This window comes from Schistocerca piceifrons, chromosome 1 (genome assembly GCF_021461385.2).
Source record: "Schistocerca piceifrons isolate TAMUIC-IGC-003096 chromosome 1, iqSchPice1.1, whole genome shotgun sequence".
NCBI classification, from domain to species: Eukaryota; Metazoa; Arthropoda; class Insecta; order Orthoptera; family Acrididae; genus Schistocerca; species Schistocerca piceifrons.
In genome coordinates, this window is record NC_060138.1 from 544,143,100 (window position 1) to 544,167,180 (window position 24,081).

A 24,081-nucleotide genomic window follows, 5' to 3' on the forward strand; every position below is an offset into this window, starting at 1 on the left:
GATGGTTTCCAGGGGTAACAGACTGGGTAAGGATTCCAGGCGTTCGAGAAAGTGGTTGGTGTCTTTGATGAAGGATGGGAGACTGCATGTAATGGGTTGAAGGTGTTGATCTACGTAGGCAGAGATACGTTCTGTGGGGGCTTGGTAACCAGCTACAATGGGGCGGCCGGGGTGATTGGGTTTGTGAATTTTAGGAAGAAGGTAGGGGTGCGGGGTGTTGGTGGGGTCAGGAGGTTGATGGAGTCAGGTGAAAGGTTTTGTAGGGGGCCTAATGTTCTGAGGATTCCTTGAAGCTCCACCTGGACATCAGGAATGGGATTACCTTGACAAACTTTGTATGTAGTGTTATCTGAAACCTGACGCAGTCCCTCAGCCACATACTCCCGACGATCAAGTACCATGGTCGTGGAACCCTTGTCCGCCGGAAGATTGACGATGGATCGGTCAGCCTTCAGATCACGGATAGCCTGGGCTTCAGCAGTGGTGATGTTGGGAGTAGGATTAAGGTTTTTTAAGAAGGATTGAGAGGCAAGGCTGGAAGTCAGAAATTCCTGGAAGGTTTGGAGAGGGTGATTTTGAGGAAGAGGAGGTGGGTCCCGCTGTGACGGAGGAATGGAACTGTTCCAGGCAGGGTTCAATTTGGATAGTGTCTTGGGGAGTTGGATCATTAGGAGTAGGATTAGCATCATTTTTCTTTGTGGCAAAGTGATATTTCCAGCAGAGAGTACGGGTGTAGGACAGTAAATCTTTGACAAGGGCTGTTTGGTTGAATCTGGGAGTGGGGCTGAAGGTGAGGCCTTTGGATAGGACATAGGTTTCAGATTGGGAGAGAGGTTTGGAGGAAAGGTTAACTACTGAATTAAGGTGTTGTGGTTCCAGATTGTGTTGTTTGGAATTTTGAGGTTTTGGGGGGAGTGGAGCTGGAAGTGGGAGATTGAGTAGATGGGAGAGACTAGGTCTGTGTGCAATGAGAGGAGGTTGATGTTTGCTGGAAAGGTTGTGAAGGGTGAATGAGTTGTCTTTCCGGAGGTGGGAAACCACGAGATTGGATAGTTTTTTGAGGTGGAGGGTGGCATGCTGTTCTAATTTGCAGTTGGCTTGTAGGAGGATGCTCTGAACAGCTGGTGTGGATGTGGGAGAGGAAAGATTGAGGACTTTTAAGGATAGGCTGAGTTGATGTGTAGGTGAAGGATTAGGTGGGTGAGGGCAATGGATTGTTCAGTTTGGAACTGGTATAGGGACTGATGGAAAGAAGGGTTACAGCCAGAGATGGGAACTTTAAGTGTGAGGCCTTTGTGGGTAATGCCAAATGTCAGACAAGCCTGAGAAAATAAAATATGGGAGTGTAATCTGGCTAGGGCGAAGGCATGTTTGCGGAGGGAATGTAAATAAAACGTTGTGGGGATGTTGTGAGGGTGACATGGTATTAGAAGGTGGAAAGTGTAACATGAGGGTGAAATGAAAATAAAAATATATGGGGAGAGATAAAGGTGAACTAGTATGCAACTGTAGATCTGGTGTCAAAAAAGGCGAAAAAGTGTTGGTTAAAGCTGGGCTATGTTGATCCTGTGGTGAACTTGGGTTGGTAGACAACGATGTGCACAAAGGTTAGGTGGTTGTGTTGCCGCCAAAACATGTTAAAGGGTGGAGCAATTCGAGAAAATTTCGAAAAAACTGCGTGTAAATGTATTAAAAGGAGTGGTTTTGTGGTGGCAGATTGTGAAAATGAGGCTAACAATTGTCTGACGAAAAAATAAAAAATAATGACGTTAAAACCTGTTGGGAAGTGGCTAAAAATGATCAGTGATATGGGAAAAACGGAAATGGAAAAAAAGCAAAAGTTATTAGAACTAGACGAAATGTCTGTTTAATAGGTGAAAGGAACTGTTTGTAACTGGAAACGATGGATTTTATAGCAGCGGTAGTGTTGAAAATGGAAAAAAATTTTTTGAGGCGAGATAAAATTGTATGGTAGATTCGGTAAAAAGGAGAAGGTGAATACAAAGTGAAACTACTTGCAAAAACAGAAAGAGAAAATAAGATGACAGAAAAGATTTCGAAATGCAACAGTGACAATAACAAACGTAATTGTTGGGTTCAAATTAATGATATGAATATAATAGAGGGAAACATTCCACGTGAGAAAAATATATCTAAAAACAAAGATGATGTGACTTACCAAACGAAAGTGCTGGCAGGTCGATAGACACACAAACGAACACAAACATACACACAAAATTCAAGCTTTCACAACAAACAGTTGCTTCATCAGGAAAGAGGGAAGGAGAGGGAAAGACGAAAGGATGTTGGTTTTAAGGGAGAGGGTAAGGAGTCATTCCAATCCTGGGAGCGGAAAGACTTACCTTAGGGGGGGAAAAAGGACAGGTATACAGTCGCTCGCGCGCGCGCGCGCGCGCACACACACACACATCCATCCACACATACACAGACACAAGCAGACATTTGTAAAGGCAAAGAGTTTGGGCAGAGATGTCAGTCGAGGCGGAAGTACAGAGGCAAAGATGTTGTTGAAAAACAAGTGAGGTATGAGCGGCGGCAAATTGAAATTAGCGGAGATTGAAGCCTGGTGGATAACGAGAAGAGAGGATATACTGAAGGGCAAGTTCCCATTTTCGGAGTTCTGATAGGTTGGTGTTAGTGGGAAGTATCCAGATAACCCGGACGGTGTAACACTGTGCCTAGATGTGCTGGCCGTGCACCAAGGCATGTTTAGCCACAGGGTGAGCCTCATTACCAACAAACGCTGTCTGGCTGTGTCCGTTCATGCAAATGGACAGTTTGTTGCTGGTCATTCCCACATAGAAAGCTTCACAGTGTCAGCAGGTCAGTTGGTAGATCATGCGGGTGCTTTCACACGTGGCTCTTCCTTTGATCGTGTACACCCTCCGGGTTACAGGACTGGAGTAGGTGGTGGTGGAAGGGTGCATGGGACAGGTTTTACACTGGGGGCGGTTACAAGGGTAGGAGCCAGAGGGTAGGGAAGGTGGTTTGAGGATTTCATAGGGGTGAACCAAGAGGTTATGAAGGTTAGGTGGACAGCGGAAAGAACCCCAAAAGTGCCCCACTTGTGACAGGATACTTTCCAGTACTGGATCAGACTCTGAATGTGGCTCTCCAGCAGGGATAAAACTTCCTCAAATCCTGCCCTGAAATGAGATCCATCCTTCATGAAATCCTCCCCACTCCACTAAGATTGTCTTTCCGCCATCCACCTAACCTTCATAACCTCTTGGTTCACCCCTATGAAATCCCCAAACCACCTTCCCTGGCTCCTACCCTTGTAACAGCGTGCGCACACAGATATCCATCCGCACATATACAGACATATCTTGTCTGCCTGTGTCTGTATATGTGCGGATGGATGTGTAAATATGTGTGTGTGTGTGTGGGGGGGGGGGGGGGGGGGAGAGGGGGGTGTATACCTGTCCCTTTTTCCCCCTAAGGTAAGTCGTTCCGCTCTCGGGATTCGAATGACTCCTTACCCTCTCCCCTAAAACCCACATCCTTTAGTCTTTCCCTCTCCTTCCCTCCTTCCTGATAAGCAACCGTGGGTTGTGAAAGCTTGATATTTGTGTGTGTGGTTTTTATTGTGTCTATCTACCAGCGCTCTCCCGTTTGGTAAGTCACAGCATCTTTTTTTAATATATTTTTCCCATGTCCATACCTCCTTTGGTAAAAATGCAACCCTTTGTGGAAGTTAGAAACTATATTTAATTGGTGGTGGGGGGAGATGAAGTGGATACGCAATTAAAAGGAAAAGGCTGTCAAGTTGTTACAAGAAGTTGTTGTCACTAATAAGTGGAACCTGAGAAGAGAAAGTTGACAAGAAATTGATTTGTTGAGAAGTTCAACTGAAGTACATTGGGAGTTCTTTAACACCAGAACACTTGGACAGAATTGTGTACCACACTTTATGTATACTAGTTTTAGCACCTGCAAATGTGAAAAAAAGCAGATACACAATACTATCAGCTGAGATACAATTATTCTTGAGTGTGTCATGGAAGGTTTGTGATGTTGCATTGTTGTGAAATGTTCAATCTCAGATCATATATATAACAACGAAAATAGTCATTATTGATAATATAATGTAAATAGACATATAAAAAAATCTACTCACCAAGTGGCGGCAGGGGAACACACACACACACACACACACACACACACACACACACACACACACACAAACAAAAGGATTTAACTTTCACAAGCTTTCGGAGCCTCAGTGGCTCCTTCTTCTGGTAGAAGAGTTGAAGGAGAAGGACTGGAGAGTTTTAGGGAAAGGGGTACCGTTTAGAAAAGTCACTCAGGACTCCGGGTCAGGGGAGACGTACCAGATGGGATGAGAAGGAAAAACTGACTGATGGGGACTGCACCGGATGAGGTTTGAAAACCTGAGAGCTTAAAGGTGGAAGACAGGGTAATATGCAAGACAGAGATTACTACTAAAGCATCATGCATGAGTTAATAAGAGTGAAACGCCAAGTGCATTGTATGTAACAGAGGTGGGAGGGGAGATAGCAAAAAATAGACAAGTCAGAAAATGAAAGGTGTAGAAAACTGAAATTGAGTGAAGAAAGGAGTAGTTACTGTTAATATATGCTGAGACAGAAGGAATTAATGTAAATTAAGGTCAGGTGGATGGTGAGAACCAAGGATATGTTGTATTGCTAGTTCCCACCTGCGGAGTTCTGAGAAACTGGTGTCTGGGGGGAAATGACACACGTCATATACCAGCTGTTACACAAACACCGTTCAGCCTTTTACATTGGGATGACTACCACCCAGTTGTCACTCAGGGTAAATGGGCATAGGCAGAGGGTGTATACAGGCAACACACAATATCCTGTTGTAGATCATGCTATATAACATGACCATCATGAACTTGGTGCTGTTTCACCACATATGCCATCTGGATTCTTTCTCCATGATAGGTTAAGTATTTCTCATTTACATGTCTAGATTATTTAGCAGTAGAAATTATATCTTTAAAAAGACATTTCATGTTGACCTCTAAAGAATGCAAAAATTACGAAGTAATAACAGTGAGGGGGGATTGAAAGCATGTTTGAATGAGAAAAATGTTTGTAAATGAGCATTTGATTGGTTAACTTCAGTTACAACTTACACATCAGTCCCCTAAAATGATTCAGCAGTCTTAAGACAACAGAATTTGTGAAAAATCCTCTGATGGTCGTACGTTTATTACTTAACTATTGTTTCGTGTGCAATAAATGCTCTATGTTTACTTTTAGGAGCCTTGCAAGGACACTTTGTCAGTGTGCTATTCAATATGTTACATAATATTGCAATTAATAGCAAGAGCATTGGAGACAATGTTTCAGAATGTCATAAGCATGTTTTTATTGTACATATCTCTCTGCTTTTCCAGACTCCAGTGATGCTAATTGCTTACCTAGTTGTATCGGGCTTCATTCTCACGCACCTTAGGCGACCAATGGGCCGCATGACAGTTACTGAACAGAAGCTTGAAGGTGAATTCAGATATATCAACTCAAGACTAATTACAAATTCTGAAGAAGTAGCTTTCTATCAAGGCAATAGTCGTGAGAAGCTTACTTTATTGGCGTCATTCCAAAAATTGGTAAGTTAATGTGTCAGTAATTGACTCTTTATTTTGTCTTGTGATTCTAATTACAGTGGTTGTCTACATTCTTGAGTGCTGTAGCTTCATTTCATGATATCAGTGGTTGTTGTTTTCTTTGACTATATACTGCACTACTTTTTTACGTTGATTGCAAATAAAGTGAACTAATTGGAAGAAACAAACCAAGTTGGATTGATTTTTTTGTTAAAATTTGATGAAATAGTTTTTAATATATTAACAGCAAAATGGATGATTGTTCATTTCAGGTTAATCATATGAGGAAGTTCTTGGAGTTCAGAGTGCTGATGGGAACCATTGACAATCTTGTCGCAAAATGTATGTGATTCTTTTTACAGTTTGTTTTAAATCTTTGTAACATAAGCTTTCAATCATAGCTGAAACAATTTCACTTTTATGATTGGCTTAAAAAAGTACTGATACAATTTCTGAGTGAAGGTGGCTGTAGTGTAGCTAAACAAAGTTCAGCACTAACGAAGAATGTGGCAGGAAAGTAAGAAAACAAGTGAAGGATCAGGTAACATATGAGTGGGAAGAGAGAGCCAAAAAGGTGTGTATTACAGGAATCTTAGGAAAATGAGAGTAAAGTCAATATTGTGCTGCCAGTGTTTGGGTCAGTTCGAAAATAGTAAAGAGAAGTATTTAAGCTATAAATACTCAGGTGACAGTACGTTGAAAAGTAAAATCAACAGATAAAACGTTATGGAAGTAGTGCACAATTGAAGACATGAGTAAATTGTGTCCTAAGGAGTGTGATCATTAACAGAAACTGTGATACCCTGTTGATGGTTAGACTGTATATGTTCATTTTGGGAGCTTTGTCTATGTCACAAGCAACTGTAAAATATAATACTTGTTACACCAGCTATGAGTACAACCATTAATGTAGTAATATCATGAATCTTTTTTTCTTAACTGTAGTATTTTGTACCCTTACAAAATAGTAGTAGTGCTAGACACCATTTAACTCAAGGTAATCTCACACTTTGAATTCTGCTTTCACTGTCACCTAGTTGGTGACATTTGGAGTGAAAAAAATATTCTTGATGTTGTATTGGTATAATTTTTGAGAGAGAATGGGTATTTTCCTTTTAGTATCCGATATTTTAGGTTTTTCAGAAGTTCAGATTTTTTCAGCAATTCAGTGTATAGCTCTAAGAGTTGAGCAGTCTTAGACACTTCTTGTCAGTCTTCTTAAATACATTGGATGTCCTCTTTCTTGAAGCTTCTCATCCAAGTACTATGAACAAAATGCACTTCAGATATATTTCTGTGTATTATTATTGAAGAAACAATACCACGCAACTGACTTTCCATTATTTTTTCAGTTGACACTGAGTACACCCGCTGCTGCCATGAAAATAACGAATTTTCAATTCTTTCCAATTAAAATCAAGCAGATAGAATATTGCATAATTCAAACAAGATTAAAAAGTGTAGACTCTGTATAATTACAGAAGAATAAAATATCACATAACTAATGTTAGAAGCACCATGAGCCTGTACATGGATGATGCTATTGTCTAGAGGGAGGCTGCAATGCCAGAAGCCTGTAGCAAAATGCAGGAAGACTTGCAGAGGATCAGTGATTGGTGTAGTTGTTGACACTTGGCAATCAGTGTTAGAAACAAATCTCCACTTTTGTATGCTACTTCAGTAAAGATTTATTTCGCGGTGAAAATATCATCTTAGGAAATATTGTTAATTTTCGTCATCTAAAGCTTTGGCTCAAGAACTGTTTATCAACAGGAAGAGAGACATAACTAGCAAAAACAGTGTGCTATGGCTGCATTCGTTTTTGCATTTACATGCCAAATATACACAGTTTATGTGATATTGCTCTTCTATGTAAATTATTTCTGTTGTAATTCACAGGATCTATAATCAAATATTCATATTTTTAAAACATATAGTGCATGGTTTTGCATTTTTTTATGTTCTATACATCCCAATATTTATTATTTGCCCAGTTATCATAAAGTTGTAATAGGATAATGTACTTATGAAAAGAGTAATTCGAGGAACAGTATGGCTCTCATGTTTCTGAAAACTGGTAAACACTATGAAGATTTTTAATCAGTTGAATAAAAGTTAATTATGATAAGGGTGTTTCGCATGTCAGTCTTGTAACACCAGCCGCGTGACAAATGAAGTACCCTTTAAATTATTTTGTATTCAAGTCCTTCTATGGACACCTAGATGGCTCATTCAACATGGATGCAGCCAATTTTTTATCCCCACCGAGCAAGTGCTTACTCTCCCAGGAGATCGATATCAATGGAATATCTAACATTAACTCTCATTCTTACATGTTCTGTTGGCTTTTGTAATATTGTTTATTGATTTACGTAATGAATATACTTGACTAAAATCTTTTCATCAAGAACGGATCGTACTGTCTTTACTGTTTTTATTTGATACTACTTTACGATTTTTGTGTTAAAAATGGTTGTTGAGGTGGATAGCTTTTGTCTGTACCATCTTAAGCAATTTCTGCAATTGTAAAAGGAAAATTTTTATGTTTTTTATCAATGTTTTTGAAAATGTATTACAAATTTTTATACACTGGTGAGCCAAAACTATATGACCACCAACTTAATAGCTTGTCTGTCTGTCTTTGGAATGAAATACAGCACTGATTCTACATATCAGCAATTCCGACAGTTCGTTGTTAGCTGGAAATGCATGGCATTAGATGTCTATGCAAAGTTCTTGTAATTCATGCAAATTATGGGCCGCGATTTGTGTACGCGGTGTTGGTGCCCAATAGCGATGCAGGTGCGTTCCATAGGATTTAATTCTTCATTTGTGTGGCCATAGTGTCCTTTGTTGCTTTATAATTCATGAGGGTATTTTTGATCTGTCATTGCAACTACAAAAATGCGTGATTTTTTTCACCAGATGCGTTTTGCTTTATTGAGGTAAAGCATCATCAGTGGTGGTGGTATTTTGGCTCCATAGGATTTACATCAGAAAAATTCGGTCACCACAACATCAACATTAGTTCACTATAATGCCCCTCAAACCACTGCAGCATGGTTCTGGCTCCAAAACAAAGACAACTATACTGCTGAAAGATTACATCACCATCGGAGAAGACATCTAGCGTGAAGGGATGCAGGTGGTGATAAGCACAGGAGAATGTCTCCAACAGAATAATATTGCTTTCACCAGCCTGTGTCCATGGTGTGCTTCATGTTTTGAGCCACCATTCACCTTGATGATTGTGTTTGTGGAGACAAGTATCAACATAGTGTAGTAAAAATGTGATTCACCTGATTGACGGTCAAATCCTGATTGTCCTGTACCCACTGAAATTGCTATTGATGATGTCGTTGGGTCAACATGTGGACATGTAGGGGTGGTCTGCTGCAGAGTCCCGTGTCCAATGATGTATGATGAACAGTGTGCTCCAAAACACTTCTGTGTCCACCAGCATTCCGCTCTTTCGGCAGAGGTACCAAAGATCACCATCTATCCTACTTTACAGAGCAGAAGGCCTCCGTACCCAACTTTCTGTGAAGAGTCATGGAAATTAAAACATTTAGCACCTAATGGTAGTTTCACTGTCCTACCTCTTTCCATAGATGCTCACAACAGGAGCACATGAACATTCAACCAGCTTCACTGTTTTTGAGATATTTGTTCACAGGCTGTGCATAATAATAATCTGCCCTTTGTCAGTAACTTATCTCCGTGGATTTCCCCATTACAGCCCTGTCTTCGCTAGGGTGATCCCTCATCCATGTCTACTCTGCTTACATACTTTCGTTACCGCGCCACATACCCGCAACACCATCAGGCAGCATCCAGTATCACGGTGGGCAGTGGTCATAATGCTTTGGCTATCAATGTACCTGTCATTGGATACAAATATGTTACCTCATAACTCTTTAGAAAATACCTCTGTGAATACAGGGTAAAGTTTTATAAGTGTCCCATTTCAGACATACAGTAGACTTGTCACTATGTACTAGCTTTGTACCCACACAGTACGTCTTCATATGTTGCAGAGATCATCATACCTGAAAATAATGTGATATTTCATCTGCTACTCACATTGGTGTGTTCTTGTTAAATAGCTTACTAAATTACTCATTTTTCTGATGCTTTACCTCTAATAGAAGTAAGGTAAAATCATGAAACTTACTACAGTTGGTGGAGTAGTTAGGTGCACTGAGTACTGTGGCTCTTGGAGATAGTTGTGCGCCACCATAACCACGGTTTTCCTTAAAGTGCATGTCTGCAGCATAGTCTCTGAAATTACAGTAGATGTAGACCAATTCAAAAATTGATGTAGGAAATACAAGAGATCATCTTATTAAAACAAAAGATTATGATGTTAAATTAAAGTTGAGCTTAATTACATATTCCTTTGAAACAAATGAACTTGAGCGACAGAGCAGGTACACTGCAAACGGGCATTAAGCAAGCTGTTGTACCGTGTAACACAGATCACTCCACAAGCCATTAATAATTATCTAGTGATGTTAAATAGCTCTATCTTCTGTTCAATTCTAGAGCAACTGATCTGGCACCCAAGCTACTGTTAAACGTGGATAATGCTATATGAAACTCCATCACTTCCACCAAACCAAACCACCAACTGTTCTTATCACATGACAGAACACCACCATTCTCCCATGCTAATTGCAACACTGGCAGTCACTACCATATTTTACTGACTTTAAGACGCACTTTTTTGTGTGAAAAATTGCCTCCAAGATCCAGGTGCATCTTATACTTGAAATTAATATAAAAATGTCCAGTGTTTGATTTAAAATTCCCGCTGGTCATAAAAATGCCCATATATTTAATGCCACAGGAAATCTATCTCCATCTGGCAACATTGGATCCATCTACCAACAGCAATGCACTGATGTGACGAACATCAGTTGTGGGGATTCACAAGCTTGCTAACACTGTCTTCCGCCTGCCGCACCATCACAAGCACAAAACACTGTCTAGCCTATGATGCTTCAGTGCAGTCTGCAGTGCCAGTGAACTTGAATTGAAAGTGGCTTGTGTCAACAGTACAATATTTTTCTTAGTAGGCTACTTTAGTAATGGAAAAAATAAAAGGTATTCATATGATGTGAGCTGTAAATTGAAAGTAATAGCAAATGCATAACAACATGGAAACACAGCAACTGAGTGGTGTTTTGGTCTTCCAACGACAGAAAAAAACCATTTGCAACTGGTGGACTCGTAAAGATGAACTGTAAAAAATAATGAAGACTAAATGTGCAAGTAGAGAACTGAATGCAAAATGACCAGAACTAGAAGATGATGTATTGAAATCATTCCAAGGTCACCATCAAAATGACATTGGAATTAATACAAAAATGATGTAATTACATGCTTGTAAGCTAGCGCTTCAATGGAACCTGACAGACTTTGAGGATGGAATTGTTTGGTGCTACAGGTTTATGAAGCATCATGGACTTAGCATGCAAACCAAAACCAAAATATCTCAGAAAACACCACAAGAGTATGAAGAAGAGATATTTTCTTTCCATTGCTTTATTATTCAAAATTGAAAGAAAACCAATGTGGAACTGAGCCAAACAGCGAATATGGACAGAGCTCCTCTGACATTTGATTTGGTGAGTAACAGAACTGTTTCCATGAAAGATGCTAAAATTGTAACTATAAAAACAAGTGGACATGGAAAAAATGCACTAAACTGTTATCCTTTCATGTTGTGCTGATGGCACTAACCTTAACCCAACTATCATTTCCAATAGCAAAACAATACCAAAACTTTCTGAAGTACAACCAGGTGTTGTTGTTCACATACATGACGGGGTTGGCTGGACGAGGCTGGTATGAAATTATGGATTAACAGAGTGTGGGAGAGAAGGAAAGGTGCTTTATTGAAGAAGAGTTCTCTTCTTATGCTAGATCAGTTTAGTGGTCATTTGAGCTTGCTAGTATTCCAGAAGGACTTATTTCACAATTACAACCTCCTGATGTCTCAATAAATAAACCACTTACAGTGTATATGAGAGAGGAATGGAACAAATGGATGATGGGTGAAACTCGACATGAATTCACGCCAAAGGGAGCTTTAAAACGACCTACGATCAAACAAGTGTGTCAGTGGATAACACAGTCTTGGTCTAGAGTGAGAGAAGACGTTATTGTTAAATATTTCAAGAAGTGTGGCATAAGTAATGGTCTTGATGGCAGGGAAGACAGTCTTATATATGAAGAGGACAACAATCATTATTATTATTATTATTATTATCAGGGATTTTAAACATCAGTTCAGTTTTATAAACTAGATTTTGTAAAATCCGGTTTTCAATCTACTAAAAATTCTTATTTTTTAAGAAAATTACTTAAAAATTAAGATGTCTTTTATAGATGGTAAAATACAATACCTGCATACCTGGCTTCCTGTTCTTCTGTAGACTTGTTTTCCTGGCCTCTGATGCCACAAATTGACCTGAGAAAGTCTCTCACAAGTACAATGTAAATTATTGAAATTATTCAGAACTCATTACTCTAATATATGCCATCACGTGTGCAAATGAAACAAGAAAAGGAAGCTGAAGTGGTAGATTCTGTGTTGATTTGTACCCAAGACATACGCTATTAAATATTGTTCTTAGACTGCGTAATGTATAGTACAATGGGATGTATGTAAATAACAAAATGCTTCAAAAATGTTGGGTTGTGGTTTGAAAGGAAATTATCTCCTCTTTCTCATTATGTATTCAGAAGTAACAAAAGCTAATCAATGATGTTTTCTCTCACAATCTGATCAATATTAATGAAGATATAAATTTTATAAGTGCCAGCACACTTCATATGGCGTATCTTCTAAAACAGTTGTTCCAAAGTACAGGTATTGTTATTAGTAATTCCCTCATTTTGTGCCCCGTGTTGGTACTTGCCTACTGTTTATTTTCTATGTGTCACCTTTAGTTACATAGTCCCTCAGTATGAATATTCTCCATCATAATCAGCCAGCTCAGAACAGAAGCCACTTCCCGCCTCCAGAATACTGGTCTCCAATTTTTTTCCCAGAGGTAAATCCTGTTGTCTGCAAGTGGTACCTGCCTTTGGCCAACAGCCGCACACTGTCTACTGGGCCCTCATGCCAGTTTCCCAGCTTACTAGAATTCATCATCTGTATACAGAAACAGCCCATGTCAAAATCTATTAGCTTATAACTAGTTTTTTTTTCACAGTCCACATACCAAATCTGCATAACCTATGTTGATATTGTGCAGCAATCCATCGCATGTACTGTTCATTCTTTTTCAGACTGTGCCACAGTAGTTGGCTTTTTTGCAGTGAGCCTGCCATTTTTGGACCGTAATCATCCAGAGCTCGCTATCTGTGGAGAGCAAGAAAGATTTAGAGTGAGTAATACACAGTACTGTCACTGGCACATTTAATTGTGTAATTCTTACTTTTCAGGGAGATGGGTGCTCACTAGCCATTATGCATGCCCCTGTAGGAGGCATGCAGTATTGTAAAGTGAGCTGAGTAAGTCAGAATAAATCATTGGAAAATCCAGGCTGGAATATAATTATGAATATGATGACAGATCACTACTAGTCACATCAAAGAGGCTGTGAGCAACAGCCAGCCATGTAGAAAATTAGCGGCAATAGGTGATAGGCATATGAAAGTAGCATGGAGGGGGGACAGGGGGTGGATACTAGAAATAGAGGTAAAGTGTCCATGCTGGTGTAGTAAAATAAGAGGATGGTAGACAGATAACTGGAATCTACACTCCAGAAAAGTAGTACATTTGTTTAGGTCGAAAGTGCTTTCTCAAAGAATTCAGTGAGCTTTTTCTGGAAGCAGTAGGCAGCCACAGTGTTATGTTCTCAAGACAGTCCGAAACAACAACGTAACTGAGATGCTCTGTTTCTCCTTTGTAGGTCACAACAAATTGATGAACAGTGACTTCCTGACTTGTCCAGTGATAGCTTTGGACCTCATTCTGCATCAAAAATGAGCAGTTCTCTAAAAAATCACAGTATACAGCAAACTGTGAATCTTGCAGGCTTTCTCTAATGTGTTTCATCAATGAATTTTTTTGTTTTGCAATAAAGTCATGATGGATCAAGATAGACAGCAAAATAAATTGATGAACTCTTTCACTGATTTTTGCAATGTTTCTCATTTACACCTGTCCACAGAAATCCACTGTTGGAAGGTGGCATTGTCCATCAGCTTTTCTTCGAATACCTTCTGAAGTATGGTGTTGATTTCCTTATTCCCGGGCATGAATTACAGTCTCCCAAATGACTATCTGTTGATATTGGATTGCACAGAACCTTCGCAAGACAATGTTTATACATCTATATTTCTCCACTTGTTACAGGGTTCAGCCTAGCATTTTCAATCATAAATTTCAAATTTTGGTGAATGGCACATACACACACTGTGTGTGTACCACAGGGGCCTGCTGGAATACAATTTTTAGGCCACGCCTTCATAAATTTGGAAAAAAAACTTTTGAAATTACAAAGAGCAAGTATCTTTGAAGCATTAATTTTCTGACCGCCACTGTCCTTCATTGAAACACAATCCTTTATTCCAGGCATGGCCCTGCTTATGTTGTTGCTCTCATAAAATGACCGAATGGTGTGGACAGTTTATACTCGCAGACTTTTCCCTGGTCTTTGATCTGGATTTTCCAAAATGCTTCTGCTCTGTAATTGCTGCTTTGCTTGCCAAACCATGTAGTTTGGGGCATTGAATTCCTACGTTATCTTCCATACACTATGTGATTTAGGCAGGAATGTTAAAATCATGATTTTTGTTTCTTTCTGCTGCTTAAATTTATGAAGTTGGTCTTCAGATTGTTTAAAACTGTATTTTCTGATACTTCAGTATCACTTTCAGAAGACTCTGTGTTGACACAAAAATTCCTGTTCATAAAAGAATCAATTCTTTGTCTCTTTCCTGCAGAATATCTCCCGATCCACACCACGCATTACTGTCTGTCAAATATAAAAACCAGAACCTTGAGAATGAAGCAAGGTATCATTCTGCTCTAAATTTTAAATAAATTTTGATATCTTGTCTAGATCTTATTTGCTGCATTGTATTAGCTAACATCTACCATACACACATGCTATGCAGGGTGGTTTTACCTCTGCAAAATAATTTTCATTTTTAAACACCATTTTGCATACCAGACGAAAGCCCGTCTAAAGAGCTTTAAAATGACACATTTTGCAGGTCTGTATCTCATCTGGTTCTTGAGAAAATGGCAATTTACTACTCCGGGGTGTAGCAATTTTTAATGAACATTTGAAAATTCAAGTCTTAATTAATTTTTAATTAAATATCAAACAATTTACAGTTTTCATTCACAACTATGTAGGGACACTAAGTACACCAAATTTCATGGAAATCTAAGAGGTTGAGATAAATTTTCATTCAAAATAGTGCTGATTTGACATAGAATGATCCTGAAGTAGGTCCTGATTATCTAATTGGTTTTTCAGCTAAGGATCCAAATGTTTATTAAAGATTGTATCTGTATAATAAATATGTGTTTTAAGGAGTACAGCTTGTAAACTGTAAAGATTTATTCTGACTAGATAATTTTTCTCAACAGCTGTACTACACTTACGGGCGGATGCTTGTAAAACTTGCTGAAGCCATTGGACGTCTGGTTCTGGCTGGCAGAGAAATGACAAGGTTAGCAGGCTTCACAGCAAGAGTTACAGAAATCATGGGTGTACTTAAAGACCTGAACCAAGGACATTATGAGCGTACAATGGTCTCAGACTCTCGCAAGACTCCAGAAAGGGATGACAATGGTCTCATTAGTAAGTTCATTGACATTATTTGAAACTGTAGTGTAAGCACTAGGTTCAAGTAATGTACGAGTTGCATTGCAAGTTACTCACATCCCTAAGGTGTGTGTGTGTGTGTGTGTGTGTGTGTGTGTGTGTGTGTGTGTAATGCTATTTACTGCAGGGTCAACAGGAACTCTGCACAGGTGTGGTGCTCTCACTCACATGTGTCTTTCTTAACTGACAGCACACTTCCCCTATTACCTTGTATCACTTTTAGTGAATACGCCATGTTAGATGGCAGTGCAGTCGCACAAGGATAATCGAATGACTTGCATGGAGTTTGGTTTTGTGTTAGGCTATATTAGGAAATTTGAAAATTTGAAGCTCTGTACTGCACATAATAAGAGCAGTATTCGACTGTTACTGTTATGAGAGGATACACCTACAAAAATTAAGAAAAATTAAGCTAGTTTTGCAGCTACGTTACACCAGCAATATTGTGTACACCTCATTGTTCCCTGTAAAATTCTTACTTTATTCAAGCTTTGATATAGAAACATAGGCAAAAACAACTAGTGTATAGCACATTGTTAGGGATGGAATAAGTGATTATAACTACATTGTAAAGAAATAAATTTTATTATCTGGAACTATTCTACAAACATTGCAGTGGCTACATTTCTGGATAGCATGGATGACAAACAGTACAAATTTTCATCATTGTGTTGTTATTTTTGGTTCACTGAAGTTATAACAAAGTTTGTGCCAGACTGTCAGCACAAGGACAAACACACAATTCTGTAAATTTTCATCAGTTGGGTTGCCATGCAATCATGACTTACTTAGTTTCATAATTGAAAAAAGCATTTTGCACACACATTTAAGGCTGTAAACATTGAAATGACTTTTGCAACCACATTATAGAGACAGGGAAACTCTTCCGGAGGGAAACCTTATAGAACTCCTACACAGGTGGAAACATGAAGGAATTGGTCTTTCAAATGAGATAAGTTCCATAAGCAAATACAAAAGGGTGCTTTCAACTACAACAGCACACACATTCAAAAAGAGGTAAAAATGAATGTGAGGGTGCCAGTGTCCTAAAAACAGTTCAGAAAACTGTTCTTCTATATTTCTTCCAACACCACAATGAATTCTCCAAACTTCACACTAGATAGCTTAGAGAAATGGTTGGTGCTGTTTGTCAGAAGTTATCTTCCCCCACAGTGCATTTTCCTTTTAAGTGCTTTCACTTTTCCCATCAAAACACAAATAGTTGCTTCTCATCTTGCAGCATTGTACTAAGAGTGTGTTAAAGTGTGCAGTCATGTCCACTAAACACACATTATCTGCAATCCATTCCTAATCTGATAATATTGGTTCCTTTTTCCTTCGGAAACTGAACAACAGTGGGGCTTAAATTGAAAAATCATTCCCAACATGCCCCTCAAATTAACCAACATATTTCACAGTAACTGATAACATCTCCATACTCTTCATTTAATTCCATTAAAAACTGTAGAAACAGAAGATGTAAGAACCCATGTGATGTGAGAAAATTTATTATTCGTACTACCAATTTCATCATGTGCTCCTGCTTGCAAATTTAGCAGAAAGTGCATTCTGTGAGTTATTTGAATGTGTGTACAAAATTCCATTTTCTCTTTGATAAACTCACTATCGCTGAACAGTTTATTTGGTCTGGCAATTTGGAACACTATGTTGCATCTTACTTTCAAAGACAAGCCACTAGCTGGTTGCTGGCTAAAAAGAGGAAACAGTATAATGGAGTACAGTGGATTTCTACAAGCAAATACATACACGAGTTGCAAAATAGTCACAGCAGAAAACCACAGTGACCCAGGAAGGCATTTATATATTTATTCCAGTTATTAATCAAAAAATTTTATACCAGGTTATTAATTTCGGTCAGTAATGACCACTTCAGATCTGAGTACACACAATTTTCTGATCACACTGACTGTACTACATTTAAATATGTTGGCTCAATATGATTAGAAATCTGTTGGTGCTCAGTTCTGTAGATCATCATTACTAACTGAAATTAATAACATAGTATAAAATTTTGTGGTCTGCAATTGAAGTAAATATACAAATATATACAAATGCAAACAGCGCAAACAAAATGAATTGTATAGGGTACTCATGTTGGAATCAGCTCACTGGACAGCACTGCATCTTTTTAGGTTCACCAGCTTGCCTGCTCTTCCATCAACAAATAAATGTGTAACTTCTCTGTGCATGGTACTGTAGTGCCATTCTATAGCAAATTTACTGTGCCTGGTGATTATTTGACGGCTTAAACGACTTGATAATTCTCTTCAAAAAAGAACTGTGATTCCCACAGTTTTTAAAAGCTTGTGATGATGGGTTAATAGATTGCCTTTTTTGAGTGTATCTTCCATAGCAACAGTCACTGTACTGTTGAAATTCATTTATGCCACAAGGAAGTAGCAAAGGTTAAACAGCACAACTATGATGACCCGAAGATGGCTGGGCTGGCTGAAAAATGCCATACCAAATGCCAAATGAAACAGTGTGACAATGAACTTTTAAACAAAATGTCATTCCACGTTCAGTAGTTCTAAGAAGAATGAAGTAAAGCATTGGAGGACCTAACAAAGCAGAGACAGTTAGTAGTGTCAAGACAGGCTGAGCTTCCAACAGCACGTGTGAAGTTCACATACCATGGTAAACCCTTTTTTATGGGTATCTCTTTTATCAGTTTACCACACTGATATTCATTGATGCATTTCGATCTTTCAGAGGATCGCAGGCATTACAGTCGTTACAGAATGAAGGCTTTCACAACTGGATGATACAGCTGTGGGTAAACCTTTGGGGATGTGAGGTCATGGTCAAAGACACTCCTCCATTCCTGACGTTTCATCCAGGACTGCGCTTCATATCTTCAGAGGTGCTCCTCCACTGGGCCTTGCCAGGTCAGCAAGACCCAGCGGAGGAGTGCCTCTGAAGATGTCCAGCACAGTCGTGGTTGAAACGTCAGGAACGGAAGAGTTTCTTGGACCACGACCTCACATCCCGAAAGGTTTACCAGCAGCTATTAGTTGTTAGTCATGAGGGAGTTAAACCAGCTGTGTAATTTATGTATAAATTTCTTCAAAACTGTTCTATGAGAGTGTCCACTTTTTTGTCTTCAGTTACTTTAACCAGCAATTCTAATTAATAGTCTTACTCTACTGGTTTAATCGATTTAGTACTGATGTTATGCTAACAGAATATTGAGATTTTGACCATCCAAATTCAGTGCATCATTGTTGAAGAGGATATAACATGATGGTGTCATTTTAGAGTATCTTATTGACACTACACACAAATTGGCAGCCACCTAAGATCATTCATGGATTTCATTGTCCTCTTCCCCCCCCCCCCCCCCCCCCCCATGGAAATGTTATAAAATCTAGGAATGACTACAAATAGTTGATACATTGTGTGGCAACATGTGACTTAGCAACCATAAATGAATATAAAAAATACAAGTACATAGGTAAGGAAACCTCCTAACATCTCCTGATTGTTTTACTTGTGGGGTTATTTAACAAATATTGTTTGTGAAAGACAGCCTACAACCTGAAACGATATGGAGCAACGCATTCGAAGAGCATGCGCAGCCATACCACGGGATGTGCTGCTTGAAACTGTGGACAACTTTCGCAGATCATTAACTTTATGCATTGAAGCAAATGGGAATAATTTTGAACAATTTCTTCATGGCTAATTTCATTAATTAAGCTCCCCAACATGTGAGAGGCAAGGGGACTCTCACTAATTAAGGACCCCCATGGGAACATCATTCTACTACGTCCATGTCGTTGTCCTGGGTAATGCTAAAAGTAGTATACAGTACATTTTCTACAAAAATAGCTTAATTTGGGGTAGTGAAAGAATTGGTGCACATTTTTTATTGATTTGAAGCGTCTTTCTCAGATAATTCTAAATAAATCAGAGTTCTTCCCCAATTTTACTTTTTTCTTAATTTCAGCGCCATATGTCAATGGTTTAAAAATGTTTCAGACAAAATTTGATTACTTTTTCTGGAGAATCCGAATCTGAAATAAAAAATGGGGGTTTCCATTTAAGATTTAGAAGTTGCCCCCGCCCCACCCAAGGTGGTGGGGGCTACAGGTCACGTGTAGTATCATTTGATGTCCCCTTTTAAGCTTACGAACTTGTCTTACCCGCTATTTTTACCCGATGTATAGTTTTCGAGATAATCTCATCCGCAACTTCAGATGGACCACTCTGTATATACCGCAAAAATCAATTTTTGTAAACTGGAAAAGGGGGCGGAGGCTGGAGGTCACATGTATCATTTGATGTCCCCCTTTGAGCTTACAAACTTGTCTTACATGATGCATACAATATAAAACTGTGTCATGCACATGACCAAAGACAGTGGAAAATGTTAATAAGTTATAAAAAGATCCCACAAAAGCATGAACAAACTGCAGTACTCTCATGTAATTGCACTGTGCATGCACCAAGGTAGTTGTGAAAATTAGATCAGTGAAACAAAACTTTGGTGAAGGGCAAATGATTTCAAATTCGCCAAGTCTTGTTGGATGCAAATACGATCCATGCTTACAACTAATGTTGTACGAGAGCACAAGACAGCTGCAGTAGCGGGTGAGAATTCTAGCTGTAGCATCTGAGTTCTGCTTTAAGTTGTAGACATCCTGCTCCGCTCCTCTAAGGCCAAGCACACTGCCTCAATATCCGCAGAGAGGTGTCTTCTACAATGTTCCTGAAGCAAGTGTGTTTTTACCCTCCTCTACATATGTTCACTGGTTTTGCCAGTGTTTGATTCTCAATACCCAATTGCAGCAGTCCTTGCGACTTCAGACCAATGATAATTTAATAAACGTGATAAAGAATTCCCTACTCTTATTGATTTTGCTATAGTTAAAAATGATGTATAATGCAGCCTTGGTGCACGGAAGAAGGCAGAAATCTCTCCCGCTACATAACAGTGTTCAGTTTACCCACCATTTTTACCCGATATATAGTTTTCGAGATAATCTCATCTGAAACTTCAGATGGATCACCCTGTATATTAACCTCAGTGTTGGTGGAAGTCTAAATTCTGTTGTAAATTTGAGATTGTTACCAGTGTTTTTGCCACTCAAAAGAAGTCATTTAAATCTGAAAAACATGTTCATAATTTTACTGAAAAGCAATAGGTCTCAAATAAGAGAATACACTGAAATAATTAAAATTTTGAAATTCCTTGATTTTAGTTGAACAGAACTCTCAACAAACTTTGTGCCTTGCCAAGAAAACTTCATTCATTTCATATGATCGTCTAACTGATGTTAATTAGCAATTAGTAAACATGACATTACATCATATACATGTGATTGCTCATAAGTGCATCTTCATAAATGTATGATTGCTCATAAGTGCATCTTCATAAATGTATGATTGCTCATTGTGTGAGAGTATCATCCCATTGTTCAGAATGAAGGAGTAGGACAGAACTTCACAGCAAGGCCTATGCCTTCCACAAGTAAGGCATAGGCCTGCAAGCAGTGAACACTGTACCCCTCTCCCAATATCACAGAGATATGTGTAAACAAGGAAGTCAAATCTGAGTGAAATGCCTGGAGAAATCTAGAAAGTCTATGTATTCTGTCACACTGCTGATCAATTACTTCAAGCTGCAGGTCAATGCATATTGGGCACTGGAAGCTTTTTCATTTCCCCATTTTGTTGCACTATGGATTGTGAGTTATTTCCCAAAATGATTGGTGCTCCATCATTAAACATGTTACATGCAGCTATGTACCAGTGATATTCACACTTTCAAAGAGTGTTAATGATTATGCACAAACTCATTACAAATATTTTGCAATGTGACTCTGAACATCATCTGCCATAACCTGTATGGGACACAAGAGTGACACGTTTTATAATGATATAGATGTTCAGTTGCTACTACCAAGCATTCTTTTATTAAATTACCACCCATGAAAGGGTGCAAGGACTTTGCTAAAAGTAGCACAGTTTTCTTGCTCATCTGAATGGCACACTCACATCATTTTTCTCCCTCTTTTTCTGCCTCTTTACAGAGCTTCCTTTTTAGTTTTAAAAGTTCTTGTTCATGCTCAGGGCCTTCACATTTTCCATTTTCGTATTCTTCAGTGCGGTAAGATGTAATATAAACTGAACCTCCTGAAGGTACTCATTGCTTTATGATGAACCAAATATTTTGCAAACCCATCTTTTTGTGTAACAAGATAAGATTCTTGGCACATCAAAATTGACCCTCTCGAGTTTGAGTTGGCACTTCTCTCATGTTGTCACAACTACATAATATGCGTGCATTCCCTTCACTTCCCACCACACAACAACTGTTTTGCTTGTGAGCAAGAACCTAAGCATGTGCAAGTGCTCTCACTCAAAATCGGTGAGTTGTGAAGCCATGGAGTAATGGGGTGTAACGTTTTGCGGGCACGTGACCAATACTTATCAAATTTTACTGGCGATAAAAGCATGCCATGTCTGGTTTTTTATCTTAATATTTGGGATTTTCACTCTTTCCTATCCGTTTTACAGTACAAGGAAAACCATGAAAGTGTATATAAAAGATAAGCTTTCATATACTGAGCAAGAGGAATATAATAGACTGTGGGTGACTAACTTGCAACACCAATGTAGTATTGAAGAATTAAGATTGTGTATATGGCTCATATGTACTACCTATTATTTGTCAGAGTAGAGATGATTAGTTGGGAAGTCACTGTTTTCTTTTCATTTATCTGTGTTATCTTGACATATGTCAGCTTCCATTTACATTTGTTCTATTAGATCTAAAGCTTGCATGAAGATTGCTTGCTAAGGTAGATGTTTCACACACATGAACAATTTGCTTCATAAGTCTCAAATATAAGCAGGAATTTGATGTGTTTTGTCATATGCAGTGTATTCTAAACATTTGATGTACTTGAGTAATAATAACTTTTCTATATTCCAGAGAATGTAATGAAGCCTAAGATGCCACTTATACCGGGATCAGGAAGAATAATTTTCCAGGACAATATTATAAGATTTGATAGAGTGCCTTTAGTTACACCCAATGGAGACATGCTTGTTGAAGAGTTAACCTTTGAAGTACGATCAGGCATGAATGTTTTAGTGTGTGGTCCAAATGGCTGTGGCAAGAGCTCACTATTTAGGGTACTTGGTGAGGTAAGTGCTTTTCTCATTAACATTGTTCACACATGAAGGAAACAGCAGATTATTTTCATTGGACGTAAAAAGAAATTGCCTTCAATGGAGACTTGGTAGAACGTTACACAAGGGAAAGCTTCAGTGAAACACCAGACACAGATGATAGATTTCTGAGAATTTAAGAAGTGACAGAAAAAATGGCTTGTAAGCTAGATTTAAGAGAGAACAGATAAAGTAGAATATGTTTGCATTGAAAATGCAAGTGAGATAGGACAAACCATGAAGAAACGCTACAAGAGAAGTATCAAACTATAAACGAAAGATGGAAGAGGAAAATAAAAACCTGACTGGATGTGAAGATAGTGGGAGGAAAAAACTAGTGAGTGTGGAGATTATTAAAAAGGGCTCACTTAAAAAGAAAGAGAGATTATCCAAAAATGTTGTTAACCCATTAACATTTTTTTTTTTTTTTTTTTTTTTTTTTTTTTACAAATTATGTTCTCAAAAAATGATGTTTTGTTCATTTCAATTTCCTTTAATGAAGGAAATTACATATAGACATATAAATATAGCTGTTAAAGCTCAAACAATGAGCTACAAATTTTTGAAGGTTAATAAAATTCTGAGTATGCTCGAGTGCTGGACTTCAACTAAAGTATCCTGAAACTTAGTTATTTTTCGTTTCTGTGTAGGTATTAAGTCACACCATGTATTTCACAGTTCCCTGTGAACAGAAATCTTGGAGGAGTTGGCTGGAGCACAGTGGATATATTTATCTGATACCACTTACGAGCACTTGTCGATCATCTGACAAATTGTCATCACTTTCAGTCAATGAAGTAACAATTCTTCGCTTTCTGAGCCACTAAATTCAATCTCAAACTGGGAATCCATTTTTGGAACTACTGCCTAAAGAACAATACAGGCCAGAGGCAGAAAGTGTGTGTTTTGTTAAGTACTGAAAGCCTCAGAGACTAAAGGTGACATTAAATGGCAACGTCATCAGCCAAAACATGACTGCCAGTCTACAAATGTAGGAGCAGATGCTCTTTAGTGGCTGATCACTTACTGCGGCACTGAAACTCACATATGCAGGGTTTCATTTTTTCCATGCTCTGTTTCTAAGTTGCCCTAATGTATTCAGGATTTTAAATTTTTGTCAAAATAATAAAAAGAGAGAACTCAGGACTTTATGTGAAGAAGTTAATTGTATCAACAGAAAAATATGCCCGGGACTGTCATGATCCTATTTTTGGATGTTTTCACTCTTCCTTTTCCATAAATTCTTCATTCTTTCAGAATATTCTGTCTTCTGTTCGTCTGTCCACTTTTTACTGGATTGTTGCGTTGTTCTTTGCTCGAACTTCACATTAATGATTTTACTCTGGCATTCATTGTGGTCTTGGAGATTTTCTATGTTGATCTGTTGCATGTCCCTCTGGGCCT

The 24,081-nt window shown here is 38.5% G+C and overlaps 1 protein-coding gene across 1 annotated transcript in view; it reads left to right on the forward strand.

The window, feature by feature from the left end:
- The window catches only part of LOC124799916 (ATP-binding cassette sub-family D member 3), a 98,903-nt gene that overhangs the window by 55,346 nt on the left and 19,476 nt on the right, over positions 1-24,081 (forward strand). The window contains exons 8-12 of the mRNA XM_047262955.1: positions 5,414-5,626; positions 5,896-5,965; positions 12,923-13,020; positions 15,240-15,453; positions 22,439-22,653. Of these exons, the coding sequence (XP_047118911.1) occupies positions 5,414-5,626; positions 5,896-5,965; positions 12,923-13,020; positions 15,240-15,453; positions 22,439-22,653 (810 nt within the window). The remainder of the gene's footprint in view (positions 1-5,413; positions 5,627-5,895; positions 5,966-12,922; positions 13,021-15,239; positions 15,454-22,438; positions 22,654-24,081) is intronic.